Here is a 24,605-nt window from a genome sequence, read left to right on the forward strand (position 1 = left end):
AACAATAAATACTCTTGAATCTTTCATCGTGCACCCCCTTCACCTCCTTAACACAGACAGATTTTCTAGCGTGAGGCTGAAATCTGATTTCCCTCTTGCTGCCATGTCTCAGTACCTCAGCACACTTGAAGACTTTTGAACTCTGCCCATGACGTTTGAATATCAAAATATTGGGGTCAAATATAGATCACTGCAGCAGTGATAATATAAATCATGTTGCTGTAAACAATAGAGTCTTCTGAGGCCTAACAATGTCCTGAAGGAGCTCATATGAAGGAGTCCTCAGTGAAAGCTTACCGAGGACACATCCTCATAAAACACGCATGCAATGCAAAACCTGTCGCACCAGAATCACTGCAGAAGAACGTCACCCGAGGAGAATGACTGTTTTTGATGGTTTATTCAAGTCACCGTAGCAAACTCCATGAACTATGCACAATAAATATAACTCATTGAATTGTTATCAAGAATAATAATAATAATAATAATACATAAAATAATAAAAAACATCAGTTAGTGGACACATCTTAACATTGCAGTGCCCTTGAGATAATAACAATAACAACAAAGTGTGCAAAGTTCCCTTTTTTTCCATGTTATCAAAGTGACAAATCTTAAATACTATTAAATAAATATGCTTGGATTTTGGTCAATTCAATGTTAAAGGGATTGTTCCCTCAGGGAGCTGAACTGCTCCAGTCCAGTGTGGTGTGGTCAGGCTCTTTTATTTTATTAAGTCTCGTCAGTGAGGACTCCAGCTGTCCATCTCTGGCTTTTGGTCATTCATGTGCCTGTGCCTGTGCTTCCCCACGTGTTTCTTGTGTGCCCACATGACTCAAGTTTCCCGTAAAAGGCTCTTCCCTTTCACTGCAGAGAAAGGTGTGGTCAAACTTTGGAAATCCTGGAGCCGAGACTGCTGAGTCACTCTTCCTCCCGGCCCACATGGGTTCACCCTGACCTGGTTAAAGTAGTTGGAAACGTTTCTCTTCCTCCTCCGTCTCTCTGAGGCCTCTTTCCAAAGACAAGTCCAACACAGACTTGAACATGTTACTTTTTTTCTTTTTTCCCCTCTAAACTGCACAAGGTACATAAATATTCCAGGCCAGATTTCCTCAGTCGGGCAGGTTAATGACGGGCACCCACTGATCCAAGCAGCGACTCTCTCTGCAGAATCTGTTGACTTTGCTCAGTGCAGGATCTTTCCACAGCAACGACTGAGGGTTCTGCAGGGGAACGGACACAATGGTTATTAGTCTCGGCTCATTCAACATTGTGCAGAATTAGTCACAGTGCACAAACACAGGAGAACTTAAGACAGATAATATTGCAGGTATGTCACACATCTTTCACAGGAGCAACAAGTGTTCTACCAATGATTCCATCCATGAATCGAAGAATCGTTAAAAGACTTTTAAATGAAAGCACAAAGAACATCTCTTAAAACGAACAAACAACTGGATTTGTGTGTTTTTCCAAAAACAAACTTTGACATTGTTTGATTGTACATTTCAGAACATTTCTTTGGCAATGCAAACACAAAAAACTACATCGAAATAAAATAAATAAAATAATACTGCCTGCATTTAAGGAATTACCTAAATCTTTACTTTCAGAACCAGGTCCTCAGGCCTAACAGAGTCACAGGATTAAACACAAAAAACCAAACCAACTAACAAACATAGCTGTAGCTTCTTCTTTTAGCTTCCCTGCAGTTAGATTATCTTTGAAACAGTAACACTGTATGACACTCAGGTGCTTGTGTGTGCAAGTGTGTGTGACTTTAAATGGGCATCTTTTGTCCCGCTACATACAGTATATACGCGCTACATGCAGTATATACGCTACATACAGTATATACGCTACATACAGTATATACGCTACATACAGTATACGCGCTACATGCAGTATATACATGCAGTATATACGTACATTACAGCAGTATACGCTACATGCAGTATATACGCTACATACAGTATATGCTTACATGCAGTATATACATACATACAGTATATGCATGCAGTAATACAGGCTTACACATGTACAGTATAACATGCTACATGCAGTATATATATGCTACATACGTATACTACATACAGTATACATACAGTATACGCTACATGCAGTATATACACTACATACAGTATGTATATACGCTTACATACATATACATACATACTATCATGCAGGTACATGCAGTATGCTACATGCAGTATATACAGTATACGATACACGCATACGCTACATACAGTATACATGCAGTACACGCTACATACAGTATACGCTTATACAGTATATGCATGCAGTATATACATACAGTATAAGCGCTACATGCAGTACACGCGATACATGCAGTATACACGCTACATGCAGTACACGCGCTACATGCAGTATACGCGCTACATACAGTATACGTGCTACATACAGTATACGTGCTACATACAGTATACGTGCTACATGCAGTATATACGCTACATACAGTATACACACTACATGCAGTATATACGCTACATACAGTATATACGCTACATACAGTATATACGCAGCCTTCTGTCCACTGTGTCCATGTTAACTCATTGTGTTCTGCATTTTCTACTTGGTTGATATTCAACATGTTGCAGCACTAGTGCTCTGTTTAGTAGTCGAGTTATTCTCGACTACTAAACAGCCCTAGTGAAGTCATTTCATCATTGAATGAGGACAAGGAAAAACACTGCAGAAGAAATAAATCTTTGGCTGTACTTCTTAATGAAGACAGATGCTTCTGGTCATACCGACGCCAATCTCACGTCTGCTATGCTGCGGAAGAAGAAGTCGCAACGTGTAGCCGCAGACTCTCTCCAGAGTTTATGTACAACAAACGGATGGAAGAGAGAATAATTGGACATATTGAGGTGAACGGACACAGTAGTTACTTCTGAGATGAAGATATGACCCCAACGATGAAAAGAAAGCACCCCGCACCTCTTACTAACCTCCTATCTTCTTATGGGGTGACTTTTCATTAACATCGTTAATCTAGGTTACGTTAGAGTTCATTTGAAGTCACATACAGGGATTAAACAACTGAAAAATGGCCACATCTTCTTCAAATACTTTCAGATTTCCACGTGTTAGACACTTTCAGAATCTGTAAATAACTCAAAATGCCCCTCGGGAGACTTGTTCCTGGATTGTCCATGGCTGGGCACAAATGTTTTCAGATTAAAATTTAAAAGAGTTTAAAATCCTATTTCTTTTACAGTTCCAGATCTTGTTTTTTTAGTTTCAGGTCATTTTTTGTGGTGTGGAATCATGAGGGACAGTGAAGGCGGAGGACCTTCCTCTGTCATGCTGCCTTCAGGAAACACAGGAACTGAGAGTCCTATGGTGTTTAAAAAGCCTTTTAATTGCAATTAAGTTGACTGATCTGGAGATTTGTCTCAGGGAGTTGACATAAAAAATCCTGGAGAACATCCAGAGGAAATGAGTAACAAATGACATATTTTGCGGTAAACAGATGTGAGTAATGACACTTACAGTAACTAGAACACAGTGCAGGTCCATGGGCTCCTCCATGGGTTTCCCTCCACCCAGGATTTCTGCTAGACGTCTCATGTTGCTCACTCGCAGGATGTTGATGTCATTTTCGCAGCAGAACGCCTGGATTAGGGTGAAATGGATCTGCAGAGCCACGTCCTCCTCCTCGCCGTCTGTGGCCAGCAGACACAACACCACGTTGTCTGGATCGCTACGAGACATGACAAATATGAATAACGTAATAAAGTGAATAACAGGAAACATCAACTAGACCAGACTCATTCTTATTCACACGTGTATCTCACTCTATGAGATACTCTACTTTATTCATCTGTGTAAACAATGTTCTTTACCCATGTTAAAGATTACATTAAGGAACCTGCGATCCAAGGACTTAAATCTTAATCTATAATATAATATATAGACTTGACGCTGCTTTACACTTCCACCATCCACACAGCACATTTATGCACATTTTCATCCAGTTGTAAGACATCTCATACAATGGGTGTTTTCATTCAGCCCTCAATTTCACACCTCCAGGGGAAAAGGTTTAAACATTTAGATCAGGGGTGTCAAACTCATTTTTGTTCAGGGGCCACATACAGCACAATTTTTTCTCCTTTGTTTTACATTTAATGAAGGATATTTTTACAAAACATGACATTTCCTGAGAAATATAAGTATGCAATTTCAACAATATCGTGCCTAAATGTACTATTTACACACCACACTGGATCTATAAAGGCACAAACATTTAGTCACAGGTATCTGGAAGAGAAAAATATTGTATTTGACGTTTAGATTGTAATCATAGTGTGAAATTTTAACAAATTCATCCTGTGGGCCGGATTGGACCCTCTGGCGGGCCGGTTTTGGCCCCCGGGCCGTATGTTTGACACCCCTGATTTAGATCATCTGCTTTGTTTATTAGAATAAACGAGTGCAAACTGCCCTGCAGACACACTGCAGAATGGAGAGAGGGTTGTTCAGTAAATGCACCTTTGAGCAATGCAATCCTATTTAAACACTGTTCATGGTCTTTTGTAGCCGTTTGGGGCGTTCAGGCTGCCCATCATGTTGCTTCGCCCCTGGACAGGTTATTTTTAACTTACGCGTTGAGTGACTTCGCAGCCTCGTAGACTCCAACCGTGATGCAATTCTGAGGCAAGGCAGAGGTCAGCACCTCCTCTAACGCTTCAGCCACCGACACCATCCTACACAACACACACACACACACACACACACACACACAAGACACGTGTTCAAACACAACGTACTCACAAAAACAGTCAGTGAAAAGTGATGCAACAAAGCAGCGGCAGCATCCGCTCACTATTTAACTCCAGCGAACACATGTCGGTTAGCTTCAAACGCCAAAGCCGCACCCGACACATGACGAAAACTGACGAAGTTCAACGAAACCTGTGGAGTCCCCGTGTGTAAAACGCAGTGACAACAAACCTCTGTGAAGAATGATCTGCGCTGTTTTCTTCAACAGTCATGTTGCACATCGGGGCGGTTTGTTGTCGCAGTAAATCCAGTTCGGAGTTCGGGAGCAGCGTGCGGAGTCTGCGGCTCTACTGATGGAACTCGTGAGTTCCGTAACGAAAACCTCCTCCTGGTTCCACTCCTCATTTACATAAACCGGCTTCGGTGGTCACGTAACTACCTGACGTCCCCGCCCTCCCTCTGCCGGTTCTCGTGGATACACAGCGACGCTTTGCGGAAACGACGCTTATTTGTAAATTACAAATGTTTTAATTACTGAAAACCGGACTTACATATATATATATATATATATATATATATATATATGTATATAAGAGGTGCAAACGTATTATATAGTTAAATGAATATGATTATAACACATTTAAATGACGTAAAAGAGTAATACACAATCAAACATGCAAGAAATGACTCGAGCGAGTGCACTCACCTGAGGAAATGATCTGCTAAGTCTGAAGAGTGTCAAGGACAGTTGGACAGTTGGACAGTTTTTGATGGACAAGTGAATTATAGACAATACGCTCCTTTCATCAACCGTTAGTGTGGCTCTGATGTAAAGTCCCATCAAAGCCACACACCGTAGTCTTTGACATCAAAGCCACCCTGACACACACACACACACACACGGACGGAAGTTTGATTTTTAGCTTTATTTATTTACATTACAGAATTATGACAAACAGCACCACGACTGAACAAATCAAAAGTAAATACACTAGATCATAAATACATACATAGGAAATAAGAATATAAGAAATAAACGATTAATATTTGGATAATACCTCCAAAATAAAAACCAAATCTTGTTTCGTTTTTCTTTAGTCTAGAGCAGTGGTTCCCAACCTTTTTTCCTTGAAGCTTGTGTTGCTTGGGTCCAGGACAAACCATTATTTACGTCATTTCACATTATTATTTTTGTTTGGTTTTAATATTAATAGATTTATTTTAGGTTTTTATCGTGAAGGATGCATCATTCCATGTCAGTACGAAGACTTTTACTTTGAAATTTGTGAAATATCATCACATTTCACATATCTTCTTCTCGATATCATGATGGAATACTGTGTTGTACTTTTAAGATCATATTGCCCACTTGATACCCAACACCGGCCCCCTCTTGACCAGACTAGACCCTCATTGGCCCCCGGGTCGAGAGTCTATACAAAATGGTGGTTTGCTGTTAATAAAAATATAGATATACTGTATATGTATATATTTGTTTGTGTATTAAATATAATTGATTTCCTTTTATTGTAAAACTACAATGAATGAAGTATTGATGGAGGCTCCTTGATATTCTTTTCATGCTAAAGTGAACCTATAGCCTGCAGGATTAACGTGAGAGGGAGCCTCTAGTTGTGATTTAGTGTATTGCGTCTTCCACTTGTCACCACTGAGTCAGTATCACGTTGTGATAGTTGGGCTGACTGACCTGAGACCAGCAGACTGTGAACAGCTGCCTGTCTATTGACAACATGGTAGCACTCATTCCACCACTCAAAGATGTCTTTTTATTTTCACACGGATCAAACGAACCGATGAGACCGAGGACACGGAGAAAACTGTCAGTACTTTTGCATGTATTTATTTATTATTCATATTCATCTATCTATCATGAGCCTGGGCCTTTCTGCATGGAGTTTGCATGTTCTCCTTCGTGTCTCCGGGTTCCTCCCACAGTCCAAAAACATGCAGATTAGGGGATTAGGAAAATTGGACCCTCTAAACAGGATGAATTTGTTAAAATTTCACACTACGATTACAATCTAAACGTCACGTCAAATACAATATTTTTCTCTTCCAGATACCTGTGACTAAATGTTTGTGCCTTTATAGATCCAGTGTGATGTGTAAATAGTACTATATTGATATTGTTGAAATTGCACTTATATTTCTCAAGAAATGTCATGTTTTGTAAAATATTCTTCATTAAATGTAAAACAAAGGAGAAAAAAAAGCAAGGAGTTCTTGTTGTTCATAGGTTATTATTCTATTATTTGACTATTTTTACTGGTCCGGCCCACTTGAGATCAGATTGTGCTGTATGTGGCACCCGGAACAAAAATGAGTTTGACACCCCTGACTTACGTTATTTAACAATTTTGTCCATATGTGCTTACTAAGTACTACTAAGTACTGTGATTACAGATGGCTATAGCTTCAGAGGGGGAAAGCGTCTCATTCAGGAAAACCCTGAAGGAGTATTCAACATTGCTCAAAGCTTTTGTGGAATTTAACCAAGAGTTGAAGAGCAAAATCAAAAGTTTTTTTTAATGGTACCAGTTTTGATAAAGAAGTAAACTGCTGCATAGTTGCTTTTGTATTTAGATGTATCTCATGTATTTGTTTAAAACGTCGTTTATTTCTCCTTTAAACAAAATCACCACTTAGGCAGTCAGTACTTCAAATAGACTTTTATTATAAAATACTCTGCAGGTAACAAGTACTTAAACAACTACCCATTCCTCTCGACTCCTTCCTCTTCACCGTGGATGTAGATCTGTAGTCTCTATACTAACATCAGGCCTTTTTCTTCAATATCCTGACTCCAAATGACCTGACAAGGAATTTATGGAACTATTAGAAATCAATCTGACCCGCAATGATTTTGAATTTAACAATGCATATTATTTACCGATCAAAGGCACGGCTATGGGGAAGACATTCACCTCTGGCTGGGAACAATCAGCACTACAAACCTGCTCCATAAGGCCACTTCATTATTTCATGTACTTGGATGACATCTGGGGGGTCTGGACATATACTCTGGATGATTTTGATCATTTCATAAATCGTCTTTACAACCATAATCCATCCATTAAGCTTAAAGCCACAATTAACTTGACCTTGGTGGATTTTCTTGACACTGCCACCTACAAAGGACCTGATTTTCCACAAACACAAATTGGATATAAAAACATTTTTCCAAAAAACAGACATCCATGCCCTTCTTTTTAAGACAAGTCACCACCCTGAGAACACCTACTCTGCTATTGTTAAATCTAATCTCCTCAGATTCCACAGGGTCTGCCACAAAGCTGCTTTTTTCAACTTTGACCACTAGAGGGTACTCTCCTCTTTCCTTAGGAAATCATTTAAAACCTTCAAGCAGACCAAGCCCATTTGGGGCCCCTCGCTTCTCCCAATAATAACCAATTATTCCACATCTGCAATTAGATTAATAAGGAAGAATTATTATACTAATATTGAGGACTCTCAAATATTCCAAAACCCTGACCCTAACCTTGGGAAGAACAACTATCACGTATCTCAGGTAAATGTAGCTTCGATGAACTACTGCTTATTTTACATTAAATCCCTTTAAATGTCTTTTAAGTTTTACAGGATCTTTGATGCCCCGATAGTGAGGATCTCGCACATGATTGGTACGTTATGTAAAATGAGAGTTCCACCTGAGCTTCGGAGGAATAGCAATACGATCCATACTGTCTGCGACACAGCTTAGGAATGTCCTCTCACCCCCCCACAACTTGCAGACTCTAGTGTTGCATGTTCGATACAGAAATACTTTGGACAGAGTGGCACAGCAACACATATAGAAGTGCTTGGCTGGCCTTCCTTAAAGCTGACTGCAGGGGAATGGCCAGTGGATGCTGAACATACTGTATGTAGGAAGGTGATATCCTAATTGACCTCATTAATTACAAGAAATTTGACAAGAGATTTGACCTCGACTATCAACTGCAGCTGATAATGATTAGGCATACTATAGTGATTTGCAGTTTTATTGCATTGCCAAAATATCCCCAAATACACCTTTAACCACTTGGATAAATAAATGAAACCTGGATAATAAATGAACATTTAATCCGAGGCTGTAGTTAACACGTGTACAAAAGACCCCGCCCGTCCCCTCTGGGAATGACTGGTTTAAACCAGTGATCCAAGCCGAGTGGAAAAAGTATGAGCAGTGGTTAATTATTACTATTATTATTAAATCATTTTACAAAAACACGAGTGTAAAATTGCTGTTTTTATGTTTTATATAAGAAAAAGAAGATATGGAGGAGTCTGTTGTCAAGCTGCCAAACTGGATGATTCCACATGCTGCTGCTGGTGGGGGAACTAGGAAATCTGCAAGGCTTGTGATATACAGTATACTGTTTTTATGGAGTGGGGTTGTATGAGGTATTTACACTTAGTCAGCACCTTAAATATAGTTGACAGTGCTCTGCATGTCAGCACGGAGACATGCGGGGAAAACCTAGCTGCAAATCAATGAGGACAACAGAAAAAAAATCATTTTAGCCATTTCACAAATAACTCACCCAAATAAAGTGAATTCAGTGTGTGTTAGCTTAAGAATATGCTTATTGCTTTATCGTATCATCATATTACCTCATAAACATGTTAGTCATCTTCTGTTTTATGGCTTTGCGAAGTATACTACATACATCTATATCAAAAATGTATAGATTTACTGTATATCTGTTTAATTCTACTTGTTTTATAGGACATATTAAAACAACCTACCTTACACTGAAAATGCAGTTTGCTAGAAATAGCTGGCATTTCGAACAGGGCCTCCCAAATTAATGTGGAGCAAGTAACAACATAGCAGACACTGTCTCCTTTTACGATTAGTCTGCAGTAGCCAAGTGCTAATCGGATACTCTGGCTGAGGGAATCCGGCTCCCAGATCACTGGTATCGCCACTTCCTGCCTTCCAGTAACACGTCAAAGCCTGAATACATGCCGGATCACTGCAAGAAATACTGCTTCAAGTGCGTCGCCAAGGAGGAGAGAAATCAGACCAGAGATACAGATGTCATTTTTATTCTGGATAGAATTAGTCTACAGTTTGTTTTTTAATTGTTTTTGTCAAACAAATGGTACTTTTTATTGTTACATGACATACATCTGGTAAATGCTCCACAGAGAAAATCACCAAAGTTCAATCACAGCGCAGAGAAGTTGTTGATCGTCTGCTGCCCTCGTTATTAAGTTTTAAATAACGAGGTTCCTAATCGTGGATCTGCTTCACCTGCAGCTCATTACTCTGGATCCTGATCTTAGGCTCCAGTCTACCCTCGGCCCTGTTGCCAGATCGCTCTCAAGTTGTGGAGTTCAATATGGTGGTTTTCAAGGTGACACAAAACGTGTTGTAGGAAAGTGTACACATAAGATAATTAAGATAAAGATTTAGGTTAGCTTTTTGTTTCAGTGGTTTTCATTGCATTCCCAACACAAAACTATAATATAAAACAAAAAGTCCATTTGAATAAATAGCTTCTATTCTCACTTGATTTATAATGTCCATAAACCATTTTCCAGAGGAGTTCATGGTCTCATTTCCAAGGTTCAGGTCTTTAATAGAGGAGAACACAAAGTATGAGTGGACAGGTGTCTGACTGTCAGCTGGTATAATGCAGGTGATTCCAATGAACCAACACAGTGATTTTTAAAATGGCAGTTTAGATTTTAATGGTTGCCACTTGGTGTCCTCTGGCAGCAATGTTTTTTTTGCTGAGCAGGTTTCAGTGCCTAACACAACTACACTATGCCTTTAATGTGGTCGCAGTAATGAGTCGGGGTTAGGTCCAGATTTATGATTGACTGTTGCAAATAAACAGCCCATCTGTTGTCCAGAGGAAGGGAAACATTGAGGACAGATGGACTCTAATGCTGTATCAGCTTTCCAAATTTTGTTTAACTTATGTGAGCTGTCATTCAATTATGTGCAGCTAATGTCACTGATACCAGTCTAATTCAATTCAGTCTGTGAATCAGTACATTTGGGGTAAAGTGTTGAAACCTAAACTAAATTAAAATACAATATTTTCCATTCATTACAATATGTGGTCATTTGGCAGTTTATTAGGAGCATCTTAAGCTAATATTAATATTAATATTCTTTGGAAGTAGTCACCAAGGACAGACATCCAAGCCTCAACATGGTGACCCTCAAACCTGCTGACACCCCCCGACTCCCCTGCCAATGGACTGCACGTGTCAGAGGGCGCTGTAGCATCGTTCTCTTCTTCTTTGGTAGGAATGCGTCTTATTCTCTGCGTCCAGACGTGTACCGCCACCCGATGGTGTAGTCAGATACTACAGGACCCTGACGCACTAGGGTCCACGATATGGGACGTGCACGCCACGCGCACCGAAGTATACCACGGCCTTTAGAGTCAAAGACAGAAAACAGAAAAAAAAAACAAAAAAAAAAGAGAACAATAAAACATGAACGTTTTGGTTCTGGTATAAATTCACACTTATATGATCTTACATAAACATAAGACATGTTTCTGCCCACTGGGCTCACTGGCCTCCACTGCTGTCGCTCCTCGGCAAGCCTCCCGACAGATGACCATTAGTGGACGAGGTCTTTCATCTGGTCTGTGTAGACTCTTCCAATTATGTGAAATAAGCCTAATGGCTACAATAAAACCTGTAGAAATCCTGTAATACTCTTTGTGGAACAAGACTTTTGTCCGCCAGTAGACACAATCGTGGGGATACAGGTATATTAATATACATTTTATGTGTGTGTAGCATACATTTTAAAAGTCATTAAAGTTTGGCTCTGTAGGTGTAAAATGAACATTTTGGCTTCTCCATGCATAAGGTCCATGTGGTCACAAAATGTTGGTTCCGTGGAGAACCCTTGCAAACAATTTGATGACGTTTTTTCAGCCCACGCCACAGCAATTGTCAATTGGTCTTGAAGCTAAGGTTTAAGCTTTAAACCTGTACAAATATTACACTGGCAGTGCGTACTGGTATGACACGGGTATGCTGGTGTAAGTGGGCATCAGACTCCGCTGCTCACGTCGCTGTGGCGCAGCATGTGCTGAGCTAGCTTTGCTGCACACTTGAACGATTTGTGACACGTCACACAGACAAAGATTCTCCCGACGCAGGTTTGCTCCTGGTGAAGCTTCAACATGTTTGGCTGGCTGAAGTTCTTGCTGCAGCCAGTGCACTGCAGCGGTTTCCCCTTGTTGTGGACGTACTGGTGACGAACGAGGCGGGAGGCCATGGCAAATGCCACACCACACTCCTCACACTTGAACGGTTGCACTCCGCTGTGGATGGCCTCGTGCTCGGCCAGGTTGGAGGACTTAGTGAAGCACTTGGAGCACACGGAGCAGACGAACGGACGCACACCTGTGTGGACCTTGCGGTGCTCCTCCAAACGACTTGGAAGGGTAAACGTCTTCCCACAGTCAGGGCAGGAGAAAGGCCGCTCCCCCAGGTGCTTCCGCTCATGGCGCTTCAGGGAGAGTGGTTTGTAGAAGGTCTTGCCACAGTGCCTGCACGGGAAGGGCTTGTTGTTCGTGTGCAAGTTCCGCTCGTGCTTGCGCAGGTCAGACGAGCGGATGAAATCCTTCCCGCAGGAGTCACAGACATACGGTTTCTCACCAGTGTGAGTGCGTATGTGCTTGCGGTAATCTGAGGACCAAATGTAGGTCTTGACACAGAAAGGGCAGTGGTACGGTCTTTCACCGGTGTGCAGACGCTTGTGCTGCTGTAGTGTGCCTTGATGGGAGTAAGCTTTGCCACATATGTCACACACATGTGGCTTGAGGCCAGAGTGAGTTTGTAAGTGACTCTGCAGATTGCTCAGCTTCTTAAAGGCCCAGTGACATTGCCGACACTTGAAGGGACGGTGCTGTGTGTCGGCTTCACGCTTTTTCATTGCCACCAAAAGTCGAGGAATCTTGTCATTTTCCTGTTTTTTATGCAATTTCTTCACAGGTGGACTTTTCACTCTCTTCTTTTCATTCTTGTTCTCACATCCACCTGGAGAATTTTCCTCTAGCTCAGCTTCCATCTTAGACACCTTCGTTTTGGGTGAGACGTCCTTTCGCACTTGGTTGGTCTTGAGGTTTTTGAAACAATTCTTTTGAGTTGCCTCCAAAAACATGCCATTAAATATGTGGATTGCATCATTTGGAAGAGTTTCCTTGCACCGTGACAATACTTGAACATGGTGGCCTTGGTCATTACACAATCCCATCATTTTCTCTCCTGGACCGTCTCCTGGAAGGTTGGCAAACTTCTCCACCAGAGACCAGTTTGGTGTTTGAGGGTTCAGGTAAATGATTCCATAGTCACTGCTCTCTGAAGGTGAGTTCATCACATCAGCATCACTTTCATTCTCCACATCTGAAAGTCTTGCTTGGTGTTGTTCTTTTGCAAGAGACATTTCCTCCTCCATGATCACTTTTATAGCTCTCGCATGAAAACATCTACAACGTTCAAACTTAGGGAAGTAATGTATCCTGAAAAAAGAAAACATGTGAACAGATCATTAATAAAAGTACGCAAAACTGATTAAAAAATGTTCCTCACAATAATTATTAATTAATTATATTACCCAGCCCTAAACTATAATATAAGGATTTACACATTCCCCTGAGCTGCTTACCTCAAAGACTGTTCTCAGGCAGGTCGCATGTTGAATCTTGGAGCTGCCACAGATATACAACCATCAGGTGGTGGTATGAGAGGATGTCCAAGAGTGTTATGGGTGGAGTTTTGCAGCGTTTGTTTGGGTCAGCAGCAGCTGTGATTTCGTCACAGTGTGGCTCAGCTTTCCTGCCACTGGCTAATCTTACCGAACTGTGGGTGTAGACTTCACATTTCATGATCAGTGTCTGAGACAGGTGTGTCAAGATATTGATTTAATTTAATTTAATATAATTTAATTAAATTTAATTTAAGTAAATTTGATTTAAGTAAATTAAATTAATTTAATTTAATTTAATTTAATTTAATTTAATTTAATTTAATTTAATTTAATTTAATTTAATTTTTTCCCCTGCTCCTGTTCCTATATTTATTCAAAGATTTATGCCAAAATGAATGGAATTCCCACAATAAAAATATCTTTATCTGAAATTAATACTTAAAACTGTATATAAGAAAGTATAAAAAACACAAAAATAAACAAGTTGTACAATAAAAAACAAGAGCAAAATCAACATCTCAAAAGTGGCGTGTCTATGAGGAGGAAGAATGTTCCACAATCTCGGCGCAGCAACAGAAACAGTACAGACCATTACTATTACCCCTATCACACAACAACCATTCACTCCCACTTGATTATTCTTTTGATTAGTCATTTGAGACGCTGTCATGAGGCTGCATCTCACTTTCATGATCATCATCACCACATGGAACATGATTGTCACTCAACCATGGAAGTTAAAACATTTTGTTAACCCCTTTTAGTTTGCTTGATTTTTCAGATTTGCTTTGCAAAGCGTCTGATCAGCAGAGATTCTGCTGAGAGCTGCTTTTGTCACGTGGGCTTTAATCCACTCCTGAGCGTCTCCATACTGTCTGCATGTAAAACAGTGTCAGCCTGCACTCTTATGATCCCTCACACTTCATCAGCATTTCATCAAAAACCCCAGTGTACATTTTCACTTCATAATCCATTGTTCTGCATTCACTGATCATTTCCACAGCATGTGGCGGTCATGGCATGTTTCCTCCGACTCGACTTGGCACGGCACGGTTATTGTGCATTTCCACATCTCGGCATTCTCCTTGTTTCCTGTTTTAATTTGAAAGTGTAAAACTTTGATCACTTCACTTCCTGCTCCTGTGTGTTTTCCCTCTTGATTGTCTGCCCCGCCCGCAGTAGATTCACCTGTGTCTCTTGCCTCCACCTCATGTGTACATAAGCTGTGTTCCCTTTCCCCTCTGTGCCTGGATTTGAATTGTTTTGAGTCGTGCCTTTGAGTCCTGTTTTTATGAAGTACCTGTCTTAACACATACCTAATGGCTGCAACAGTACACAACAGTACACAACAGTACACAGCAGTACACAACAGTGCACAACAGTACACAACACAACAGCAAGTAGTACAGTACACACAGCAGTACACAACAGTACACAACAGTACACAACAGTGCACAACAGTACACAGCAGTACACAGCAGTACACAACAGTGCAAAACAGCAGACAAATGACACCACTAAGAGACAAACCTACAAAGTCAAATTAGCATAGCATATTTTTGGACTGTGGGAGAAAACCTAGGAGAGAATATGCAAACTCGACACAGAAAGGCATGCTGGGAATGCTCGAACAAAGTGAGGGAGAATCTTCAGACACGTCAGGAGCATCATCAGATACTTCAAAGTGTCTGACATCTGATGTCATCAGACACTCTGAGGATCAGGAAACAAGGCGTTCATTCATTACGAATACTAATTGCTGTAAAACTCCAAAGGGAACATTACAGATACCAACTGCTGTTACATTATATGTATATATAATCTGTATGTGTATATTTGAAGTAATGGATACTCTGTTATCACCAGTAAGGAACAAATTCCAATACCTTTATTGATCATGCCAAAGTTTTAAACCCTATGGTAAAATGCACTTGTTTGATGATTATCTCAAAACCAAGAGAAAAGTATTCTTTATTCCTTTTTCCCAGCAAATTTGGAGTCATAGAGCCATTGGTGCCATCTCCTGGGACAAGGAGTTTATCAAAGTTTCATGCAAGGAGTCTTTGAAAACAGAGTTGACTTCCAGCATCTCCTCTGCAGAAACTCATACTCCAGATGAACTTAGAGCCATTTCTCTGATACGAACCCCCGAGTATTCGCCTGCTCCTCCAAACTTCACTCTGAACACGAGGGCGTTCCGTCTGCCTGTTTTGATGACTAAACCCACAGATAAAGGTAAGACGCTCTGGACATGTCAACAATGACAGACATTACATAGTGAGAGACACTGCAGAGAACATGTGTGTGTGACAAATCAATCAGAGTAGGAGGCTGGTGGTCAATGCATCTGTGGCCAATTAAGGAATCTAGTCCTGCTGCCTTTGATCTGGGTTGCCATGGTAGCCAATTTCATCTACCTCCATTTATTTTTGATGGGGAAAAAAAACACTTAAAAAACACTAAAAAGGCAAGAAACAAAGAAACGAACGTATTAAACAAAATGTTTCCCGGTTTCTGAATGTTGGGCTAGGTTTCATGAGTTTGAATCCATGTTCAAGTCAAGCCGTCAAACTGAAACAGTGATGATAACATCTGCACCCATAGAGCATATGTCACACTGATTGTTCTCATTTTCCACTTGTTCTTAAAAGTCAAGGAGGTAGCTGGTGGATACAGGCTCCAGACAACAAAGGACAAATTGGAGGCTCTCCTAGAGACGGTAAAGAGCTTACAAATAAACTTCCACTGTTCATACAATCCCCCTGTGGTTGCAGGTGAGACTATGGTTCCAGCACCTCCCAATGTTCCTCAAACAAAGATGATAAAAGCTATACCTAAGCTGTTCAAGCACACTGCAAGGGCTGTTAGTAAACCAAGTAAATCATTTCTTATCATTTATGCACCACTTTTTACATTTATAATAACAGTATAGTAGTGAGTACTTAGACTTATTCTTGTTTTTGTTTTTTTACCAGGGAAGAAGCCTGTGACGGGGAGTGTCTACAAACCCAGGACTTCAACTGTCAGAAAAGAGCTTCAGCCACTGCTGAACCCTGTGGAGAGCCTGTCTCACTGCCTGCAGCAGATGTCCTCAGATGACTGGTAAAGACACCGACATTAGAGAACAGGCTGTTGTACCAGCTGACTGGACTTGATCTTTGACTTATTTGTTATGTTGTGACTGACACAGTCTGACACCAACACGGCCATTAAAAAAAGATCTATTTCACGTGACTTGACCAACCAGCAAGTAAGTTGCTCTTAATTTACTGGTGCGTCCACTTCATTACAGATCCGTGTGAACATGACTGCCTTCTCAAACACCACACAGACACACAAATACACACAAAAACAACAGAAACCTCCATATTTGTGAGACCAATAATGAAGATAATGAAGTGAGACATGAGATGTGATGTACTTTTTCAGCTGTCACAGCAAATCATCTTCCTAATGGCGTATTTCCACCAGCTCTACTCGCCTCGGCACGGCGCGGCACGGTTAGGTTGAATCTCCGCTACAATAAAATATCTTCTCCACGTGGGCGGAGTCATCGCTGCACGTCTATAAATAGACACACACACACTAAGTACCTACTCAGCACACTTTTGGAACCTCGCCTGAGCAGGTACTAAAAATAGTACCTGACACCAGGTACTATGCTAGTGGAAACTCTACTTAAACCGTGGCGAGGTAAGGCGAGTAGAGCTGGTGGAAATACACCATTCGGCCTCTCCCTTTAGGGGTCACCACTGCGTTCTCGCCGAACACCAACTGTCCTCATGTTCTACTTCACAAGCAAATATGAAAAGTAAATCTTGAGGATGGCACTCTTCTCCATTGTTGTTCAAATGCAATGCTCACTGCATGCATTTAAGCAAAAAGCTGTGTGGATCCCCCGTTCTCATTAAGTCACACGGCCACAAACATAGCTTAAACATAGCTTTGGAGCTCAGACGTGCAGGAGAGCTCTTCCACATCAGCTGCATCACCAGCAAAAGCAAAACAAGGGTCTGCAGAGGGGAGGTGTGACGCTGCGTTCACACCAAACATCGCTGTCGTCTATGGCTTTAGTGCATTTTTGACCACGGTTAATATCAGACGCACTGTTGCACTGTCATTTAAATACGTTTACCTGGGGTCAGGTGAATACAGCTGAGTGGTAGTCGTGGAGATGACAGCATCATTTGGAAGACTTGGGCCAGAGAACAGACACTTTAGAGCAGGTTCTACAGGCGATCGCCTCCTCATTCTACTTGAACTTGAACACTGATTACTGCTGCCTCTGTAATAATATAATGATATGAGACGAATATCTGCTGCAGCAGTTGGATTTTTGTAAGTAATGTACAATGCAGTTAATGATGTGTTTTCCTATAAAATTTCAGGAGGAAGAAAATCATTGGGATGAAAATTATTCAGGCTCTGACACTGCATCACCCACAGACCCTGAAGACCAAACTCCACCAAGTGTGTTCAGTCCTCATTCAGGAGGTACTGTTCACGTTCACACGTTCACGTTATTTCATTTGTGTTTCTGCTTTTCCTTGCACCAGATGAAGCTCGCGTACCACTGGTGGTACACGTACCACAGTTTGAGAACCACGATTATTTTCATAACGGATGCTTTGGTCAATTATTTTCTCGATTAATCGAGTAATCGTTTGGTGTATGAGATGAGATGTTGATCAGGACCTGGAAATAATGAGGTCCTCAAATGTCTTGTTTTGTCCACAAACCGAAATGATTTAGTTTAAATGATTTCTTTGTTAATTTGGAGAAAGAAGCCAGGAAATATTCACATTTAAGAAGCTGAAACAATCAGAAATCCTGTTTTAATAATGATATAAAAAACCTTCAAACCAATAATCTATTATCAAAATAGTTGACGATTAATTTCGTAATCGATTAATTGAGTAATTGTTTCAGCTCTACCATGGATCTATACTAACACACCTCATAATATATATCCTTAGACCATTCAGGTACACTGAGAAAGCACTTGCCAGCGATACAGAAAGCTGATTTTCCCGTCTACTGTCTTTTCAGGTGAAAAACCTGCGCTCTGCAGTGGCCTGTGAAGCCATCTCCACTGTGGGTGGCCTTTACGTGAACCTCCAGACTGCCATGGACCAAGAGGTAGAGCGCACCGGCAAAGCCCTGCTGTTGTCAATGGCACAAAACAGAGCGGCCTTTTGTAAAAAGCAGACCAGTCTGGCCCTGGACGCCATGGTGAAAAACTGCAGCCTCACACAAATCGTCAATGTTCTGCTAAACACGGGGCTGATGTAAGAGGAAATAAGATGTTCAGAAGCTCATGATTGTGTGGATATGACATTTAAATGCATGTTCCTCGGTCTCCGTCTTCCTCAGGCACCCTCATGCTGTGGTACGAGCGAGCATGGCCCAGCACCTGCACCAGGTGGTCGAAAGAGTCGGAGCTGCTCGCATCTTGACCACAGAGAGGAGCTTCACAGATCCATTCCTCAGAGCTGTTGCTAAAATGTCTATGGATGCAGCTCCAGATGTGAGGTTGGTTTTTCCTGTTTCTTCTGGTCTGTGGGTCTGTTTTGGCTCTTTTTGGGTTTTTTTTGTGCCATATTTCACCTTTTTTTTTCAACATTTTGCTCCACAGGCACCATGGACAACTAATGTTCCAGGAAATGGCTCGACAAAGGGACTTTATGAGACAGTGGGAGAAGATCAGACCAGAAGACGAAAGGTTACAACTGATTAAAATTATAAATAAGGTTCGAAGAGTTAAAAATGGAGACTCACAGTCCAGACTTGTATGATTCATTTACAAAAGAAGTTATCTGTGATAACATTTAAGTCAAGGCTAGAAAACTTGCTTTAGAGGGGCCCCTGACTACCAGTGTGAGGGTAATTTAAGTACTGTGTTAAATCAACATTGTAATTGTTTTTGTGTGTTAATACAGATGTGTAATACAACAGCTGTGCTCCTGTCTTACCTGAAGTAACCCCTCATTCTCTTTTTTTGCTCTCATGTAAAATCTGCATCAAAAAAAAAAAAAGGAAAACAGTCTAATGAAACAACAAAAATGATTGACATCTTCTTTTGTGGGGGTTTAAGGAAGCAGGATAAGAAGCAGATGGGAGGTTTTGCTCACCTGAGCGTGCCTGTCTTTTGCTGGTCCAAGAGCAAAAGGGGCCAGCAGGGGGCGTACACATTCAATTAGGTATTTTAAGTGTATTCACTAATGATTTTTACCCCTGACATGTCTTGTGTATCTGGATTGAGGATCCAGGGATGGAGATACAGTACGTCCATGTCTTTTATCTTCTCTACACGCCGGCATTAGTTACCTGTGAGCTTTAGAAAATGACTAAAGAGAAGATTTCTAAAAAAAGCCTGTTTTTCTTACCTGCTAATCACCAATGAGTCCGATTGTCACCTGAGATCCTCCAGCAAAGCCTCATGAACTGCTCAACAATCCAGACTTCTCACAAAAGGTGAGGGAACTTTGTCCAGCCTCTTCTAGCCTTCTGGAATTCTATCTCTTCTATCATGTCATCATATTTTAAATCGTAACCTCGCTTTTCCATTTCCATCTTTCGGATTTGACTACTTGAATTTATTTATTTATTTAGCAACAATGCAGTTTAAAGTTGTGCCAAGACAGAGCATGGAGCTGATGTGCTGTACAAAGAGTTTATTGTTCATTTATCATAATTGCTGATTGATGTTGGGCTTTTGTATAGATCATAAAAAGCTGCAAATACATGACAATGCAACACAATGAAATACAGCACAGAACACATAAATCAAAAGAGCAGTCTGAGGGGGTATGTAGTGCCAAACAATACACTTACAATACAATAAACCTAAAAACAATTCACTTTTATTTTTTTTTACAATCCTCAGAATTTGAAATTCCTCATTCTGTTTGAGGAAACCACATTTCCAAATAACTTTGTTAAGTAACTGTTTTTTGAAAGATGCTATATTATCATCATTATTATTTTTTTAGATACTTTATTAATTCCCTTAGGGAAACTATTCTCTGCATTTTGACCCATCCTAGAATTAGGAGCAGTGGGCTGCCACACTGAGTAGCATTTGAACCGGCGACCCTCCGGTTACAAGTCAAGTTCCCTTTCCTCTTGGCCACGGGCCTCCCCCAGTTATTATTATGAAAATCTTTTGGGCTAAATGAGTAAAATTCAAAATGGAAAATGGAAGATTTGCAGCATTTAATTGATCATGAACACAAGTGTTGTGTCACTGAGGTAAATCTGCACAGAACACTTCAAATACAGAACTCCTCTAATAATATACATCTAATATTCTACAATAAATTTGGATTATGGATTACACACTGTTGCAGGAGAGCAAGTGTCTGGTTTACTGCACAGCACTGGCAGTGCCTTGTGTCACTACCTCATACAACCGCACAATGAAAACCTGTAACATCCCTTTAAATGTCCCCTTGTATCATACGTTATTAGAGTTTAAGTTCAGCCAGAAACTCGGCTATTTCTCCACACATTCGGTTTCTGTTCCTGTCTCTGATCCTCTCCAGGATACTGATGCTGTTCTCCCTGAAGAAAGAGAGTTGGGGAATCGCTGCTGCCCTCATGTGGAATTCTATAGACCTGTAGCTCTCCTTCTGGAACAAATGTAAATGCTTTGCATAGAAGTTGTAAACCATTTGAGCCGCTTTGGCATCCATGTCACTGTCGAGCAGTTTTTTATAGATCTGCTCGGCTGCAGTTGGGCTGTGATTTGAATGTGCATATATGGTTGCAAGGGATATTTTACTCTTCAGTGACGAGTCAGGGTAAAGGGAAATCACCTCCCTGTAGAGGCTGATGGCTCTTTCAACCATGCTTCGTTCCACAGGAGTGTCCCTGTGTAAAAGGATTCTCATTTTGTAGCAGACCGCAGCACACTTTTTCAGGTAACGCTCGTCTGGATGCCTTTCCAGAGCCCCCTCTGCCAAATCAATAGCCTCATCCATAGATACGTACGTTCTGTACAGCCTAAGTAATGGTTTGATACCACTGTAGCTGCTAACGGGTTTGATCAAGACTCTGTGGGCCAACGCACGCGCTTCCTCTACAATGTTTTGTTCATTTGTGGCGCACGCTTCAAGGTAGAGAGCAGCAAGGTACAAGTTCTCTGGATCGTGGTCCTTTGCTATTTTCATTTTGTCCAAGATGTCAGCCCTGACTTTGTTGTTGCTGTGTTTAAAGGCATTAACTACTGCCAGCATGTGGCTGGTCTGCCACTCTTTCATGTCCGGCTGCATCCTGATGGCTGTGTGGAAGTAATCAGCAGCCAGCAGCTTGTGGTCTCTGCTGTACTTCATCAGAGTCCAGGCTTTCTCAGCGTAGACCTCTGGATGCAGCTCGCCCTGCCATGGAGATGGATATTCTCTCATCAGGGCCTCGACCTTCAACAGACAGGCCTGACTCTCTGCTCTCTCTCCTTCATGGTAGTTCAGCCAAGCCAGATTACTGTAGTTCACCACCAGCCAGGGACCCTCGTCTGTGACGGTGTTTCTAATCTGGCGGAAGGCCTCGGCAGCCCTGCTGAAGAAACGCCTGGCACCAGTGGTGCAACCCAGCTGGAAGTGGATGTGGCCCTGCAGGTTGTATATATGGCCCAGCCAGCTGTATCCCTCCTCGGTGCCGATGTCCTGCAACTTGTCCCTGATTCGTAAAAGTTTGGACCTGCTGAAGTCCAGATCCCAGGTGAAGTGACACTGCAGGGCCTCCAGTTTGGCCTCCAGCACGCTTTCCCTCTGAGCAGAACTGATGGATCATAACATTGAGTATTAAACAACATGGATTACAGTGATGAAAGGCCACACGGCGGGATAGTGGCTAGCACTTTTGTCTTACAGCAAAAAGACCCGGGTTTATGACCCAGTCCTGTATAGTTGGCGTGTTCTCCCTGTGCACATATGGCTTTTATCCAAGTTCTCTGGTTTCTGAGAGTGAATGGTTGTTCAACTCTGTGGACCCCACCACCCCCCACCCCCGCCTTTGCCCTATATCAGCTGGGAATGGCTCCAGCAGCCCAGTTACCCTCATGTGTAGGATACAGTGGTAGACAATGAACCCTGGTTGCCAGTCCATCACAGGGACACACAGACAGTCAATTTAGAGTGTCCAATTTACCGACGTCAGAATGACAACACAGTTGTATGTTTGTAGGTCAACGATGTTCTGTCTATTCTCAGTATACAATAATCATGACTCATATCAGTAAACAGAGGGGAGTAGGGCTGGTATGCATGGGCACAAGGGTGAAGGTGCAACTTTCAATGTGACGTCTCATTTCAAGTCCAACCTTTGTCCAACAACTGCACACACAAGGAAGGACATTTATCCTTACATGCTCCAACCGTACCAACTGTGCAATAGCGGGCAGCTGAATTCAAAAGGGGAAGGTTATATTACTTTTATCAAACCTTTATCAAACCTTTTATCAAATCCCACTTTGGATGAAGCTGTAAGAGCAGAACGGGAGGCAGAGCCTTCAGTTACCAGGCTCCTCTCCTGTAGAACGTACGACGATTGTTATTGTTATTATAAGTATCAGTAGTTTAATTTCTTTTAATCAACAATCTTCTCTGCTGCCTAAATTGTAGTTCCATAAACACGTCGTAAGTGATTCAGAAATGTCCTGTCTACACTGTGTTCCACATTATTATGCAAATTCTATTGTGATTACATGTTTTGCTTTTCATTAAACTCATGGATGGTATTGTGTCTCAGGGCTCTTTGAATCACTGAAATCAATCTCAGACACCTGTGATAATTAGTTTGCCAGGTGAAAAACGTCCACATTATTAAGCAGACCAGCAGCTCTGGGAGGCTCTTCTTTCATCCTGTGAAGAAATTCAAGCAGAAACTCTCCAACAACTCACAAGTTCAAAGGATGCAAGGATTGTGAGGCTGCTATCAAATAAGGGTTGTTGTTAAAATGTAACTTGACCTGTTAAGATGTTCTTGATTGAAATAGCATTTGCTTTCAGTAAATATGAAAATTCAACAAATGACCATTTTCACTTCTTTACAACGTATACGATGTTTTGAAACTCTGTTGTGCATAATAATTTGGAACAGTACATTTCAAGTTTTTTTTTAATTTAGAAAAAAATTGCTGTTATCATTGGGAGATTTGCTCAGTAACGCTGAATTATACTCGGTTAAACGGTTGATGACTTGAAAATCATTTGCGTCGACTATTTAGGAAAATCAGAGAACAATATCATATGCATAATAATTTGGAGCGCGGTGTGAACCTATAACTTGATACAACGGTTATATATCTGCTCCTGGTCTCTCTCTTTTGTCTCTACCTCACATCCTTCTTTCACTTTTCCCACAGTTCTGTCCCTCACCTCTCCTCTGTCTCCCATTTCCTCCCATATACACCAGAGATTTGTGACTAGTTTGTTCACTGCTCACTCTGCCACACCAAAACCCATTGAGAAAATCAGTGTTTTGTTGTTGAAGGAGACACAGGAGCTGCTGTCTACTGCTGCCTCAAGTGTGTGTTACTGAGGTTACACTGAATGAAGGATTTCAACCAATTTTCAGTTTTCAGCACAAAAAGACTGGGTAACTTTAGATCTGTGATATTTAACAAATGAATATTATAGACATGACAAAGCAACACCTCACCTCATCATCCGGCCGGAGTCAGTGTGTTCACCACTGCTTTGAGTGCAGCACCACACAGTACATTCATTAATGTTCAACTTTTATGCTGCTGTAAACGGCGTAATGTCACTGTGGGATCTGGACTTTAGTCTCCATCAACAGAAACCTAGATCAACAGTTCTGTCAATCTCAGATCAAGACATAGCTTTGAAATCCAGACTCAAGACCAAGTTCAAGTTATTCATCCGTCCTCAGATCTGATACAATTTAAACATTCTGATCAGAGGCACCGTAAGAAGGAAGGCATATTTTTTTAATCATTAATTGGAAGTAAACTTATATATATATATATTTTATATCAGATATGAGCCTTGACTATTGATACACAGCTAAAGACAGGTGTGATGTCATCTGCTGGTCATCTGCAGGTGCTCTAAATCCATATACAAAGAACTGGAATAATTCAGCCAAAATGTGACAAAATATGTTACATTTCTTTGTATCA

General features: G+C 41.2%; 4 protein-coding genes across 4 annotated transcripts; 1 reads left to right on the plus strand and 3 right to left on the minus strand.

The window, feature by feature from the left end:
• Window positions 1–385: 385 nt before the first annotated feature.
• gadd45ab (growth arrest and DNA-damage-inducible, alpha, b) lies at window positions 386–5,154 on the minus strand. The gene is made up of 4 exons (XM_044044757.1): window positions 4,981–5,154; window positions 4,632–4,733; window positions 3,517–3,727; window positions 386–1,223 (listed from the first exon to the last, which is right to left on the minus strand). The coding sequence occupies exons 1-4, from the start codon at window positions 5,028–5,030 to the stop codon at window positions 1,113–1,115; spliced, it is 474 nt and encodes a 157-aa protein (XP_043900692.1). The 5' UTR covers window positions 5,031–5,154; the 3' UTR covers window positions 386–1,112.
• A 1,350-nt stretch (window positions 5,155–6,504) lies between these two features.
• Window positions 6,505–19,408, plus strand: LOC122781197 (TOG array regulator of axonemal microtubules protein 2-like). Its single transcript, XM_044044755.1, has 8 exons — window positions 6,505–6,589; window positions 15,451–15,697; window positions 16,237–16,338; window positions 16,438–16,564; window positions 17,851–17,956; window positions 18,512–18,750; window positions 18,836–18,994; window positions 19,098–19,408. The coding sequence occupies exons 2-8, from the start codon at window positions 15,676–15,678 to the stop codon at window positions 19,255–19,257; spliced, it is 915 nt and encodes a 304-aa protein (XP_043900690.1). The 5' UTR covers window positions 6,505–6,589; window positions 15,451–15,675; the 3' UTR covers window positions 19,258–19,408.
• znf648 (zinc finger protein 648) lies at window positions 9,824–13,461 on the minus strand. The gene is made up of 2 exons (XM_044044742.1): window positions 13,421–13,461; window positions 9,824–13,274 (listed from the first exon to the last, which is right to left on the minus strand). The coding sequence occupies exon 2, from the start codon at window positions 13,208–13,210 to the stop codon at window positions 11,801–11,803; it is 1,410 nt and encodes a 469-aa protein (XP_043900677.1). The 5' UTR covers window positions 13,211–13,274; window positions 13,421–13,461; the 3' UTR covers window positions 9,824–11,800.
• Window positions 19,409–20,572: 1,164 nt separating the features above from the next.
• Window positions 20,573–24,155, minus strand: LOC122781189 (interferon-induced protein with tetratricopeptide repeats 1-like). The gene is made up of 2 exons (XM_044044743.1): window positions 24,122–24,155; window positions 20,573–22,240 (listed from the first exon to the last, which is right to left on the minus strand). Exons 1-2 carry the CDS (start codon window positions 24,127–24,129, stop codon window positions 20,929–20,931), a joined length of 1,320 nt encoding a protein of 439 aa, XP_043900678.1. The 5' UTR covers window positions 24,130–24,155; the 3' UTR covers window positions 20,573–20,928.
• Window positions 24,156–24,605: the final 450 nt, after the last annotated feature.

Source organism: Solea senegalensis, linkage group LG14 (assembly GCF_019176455.1).
Source record: "Solea senegalensis isolate Sse05_10M linkage group LG14, IFAPA_SoseM_1, whole genome shotgun sequence".
In the NCBI taxonomy this organism is placed as follows: domain Eukaryota; kingdom Metazoa; phylum Chordata; class Actinopteri; order Pleuronectiformes; family Soleidae; genus Solea; species Solea senegalensis.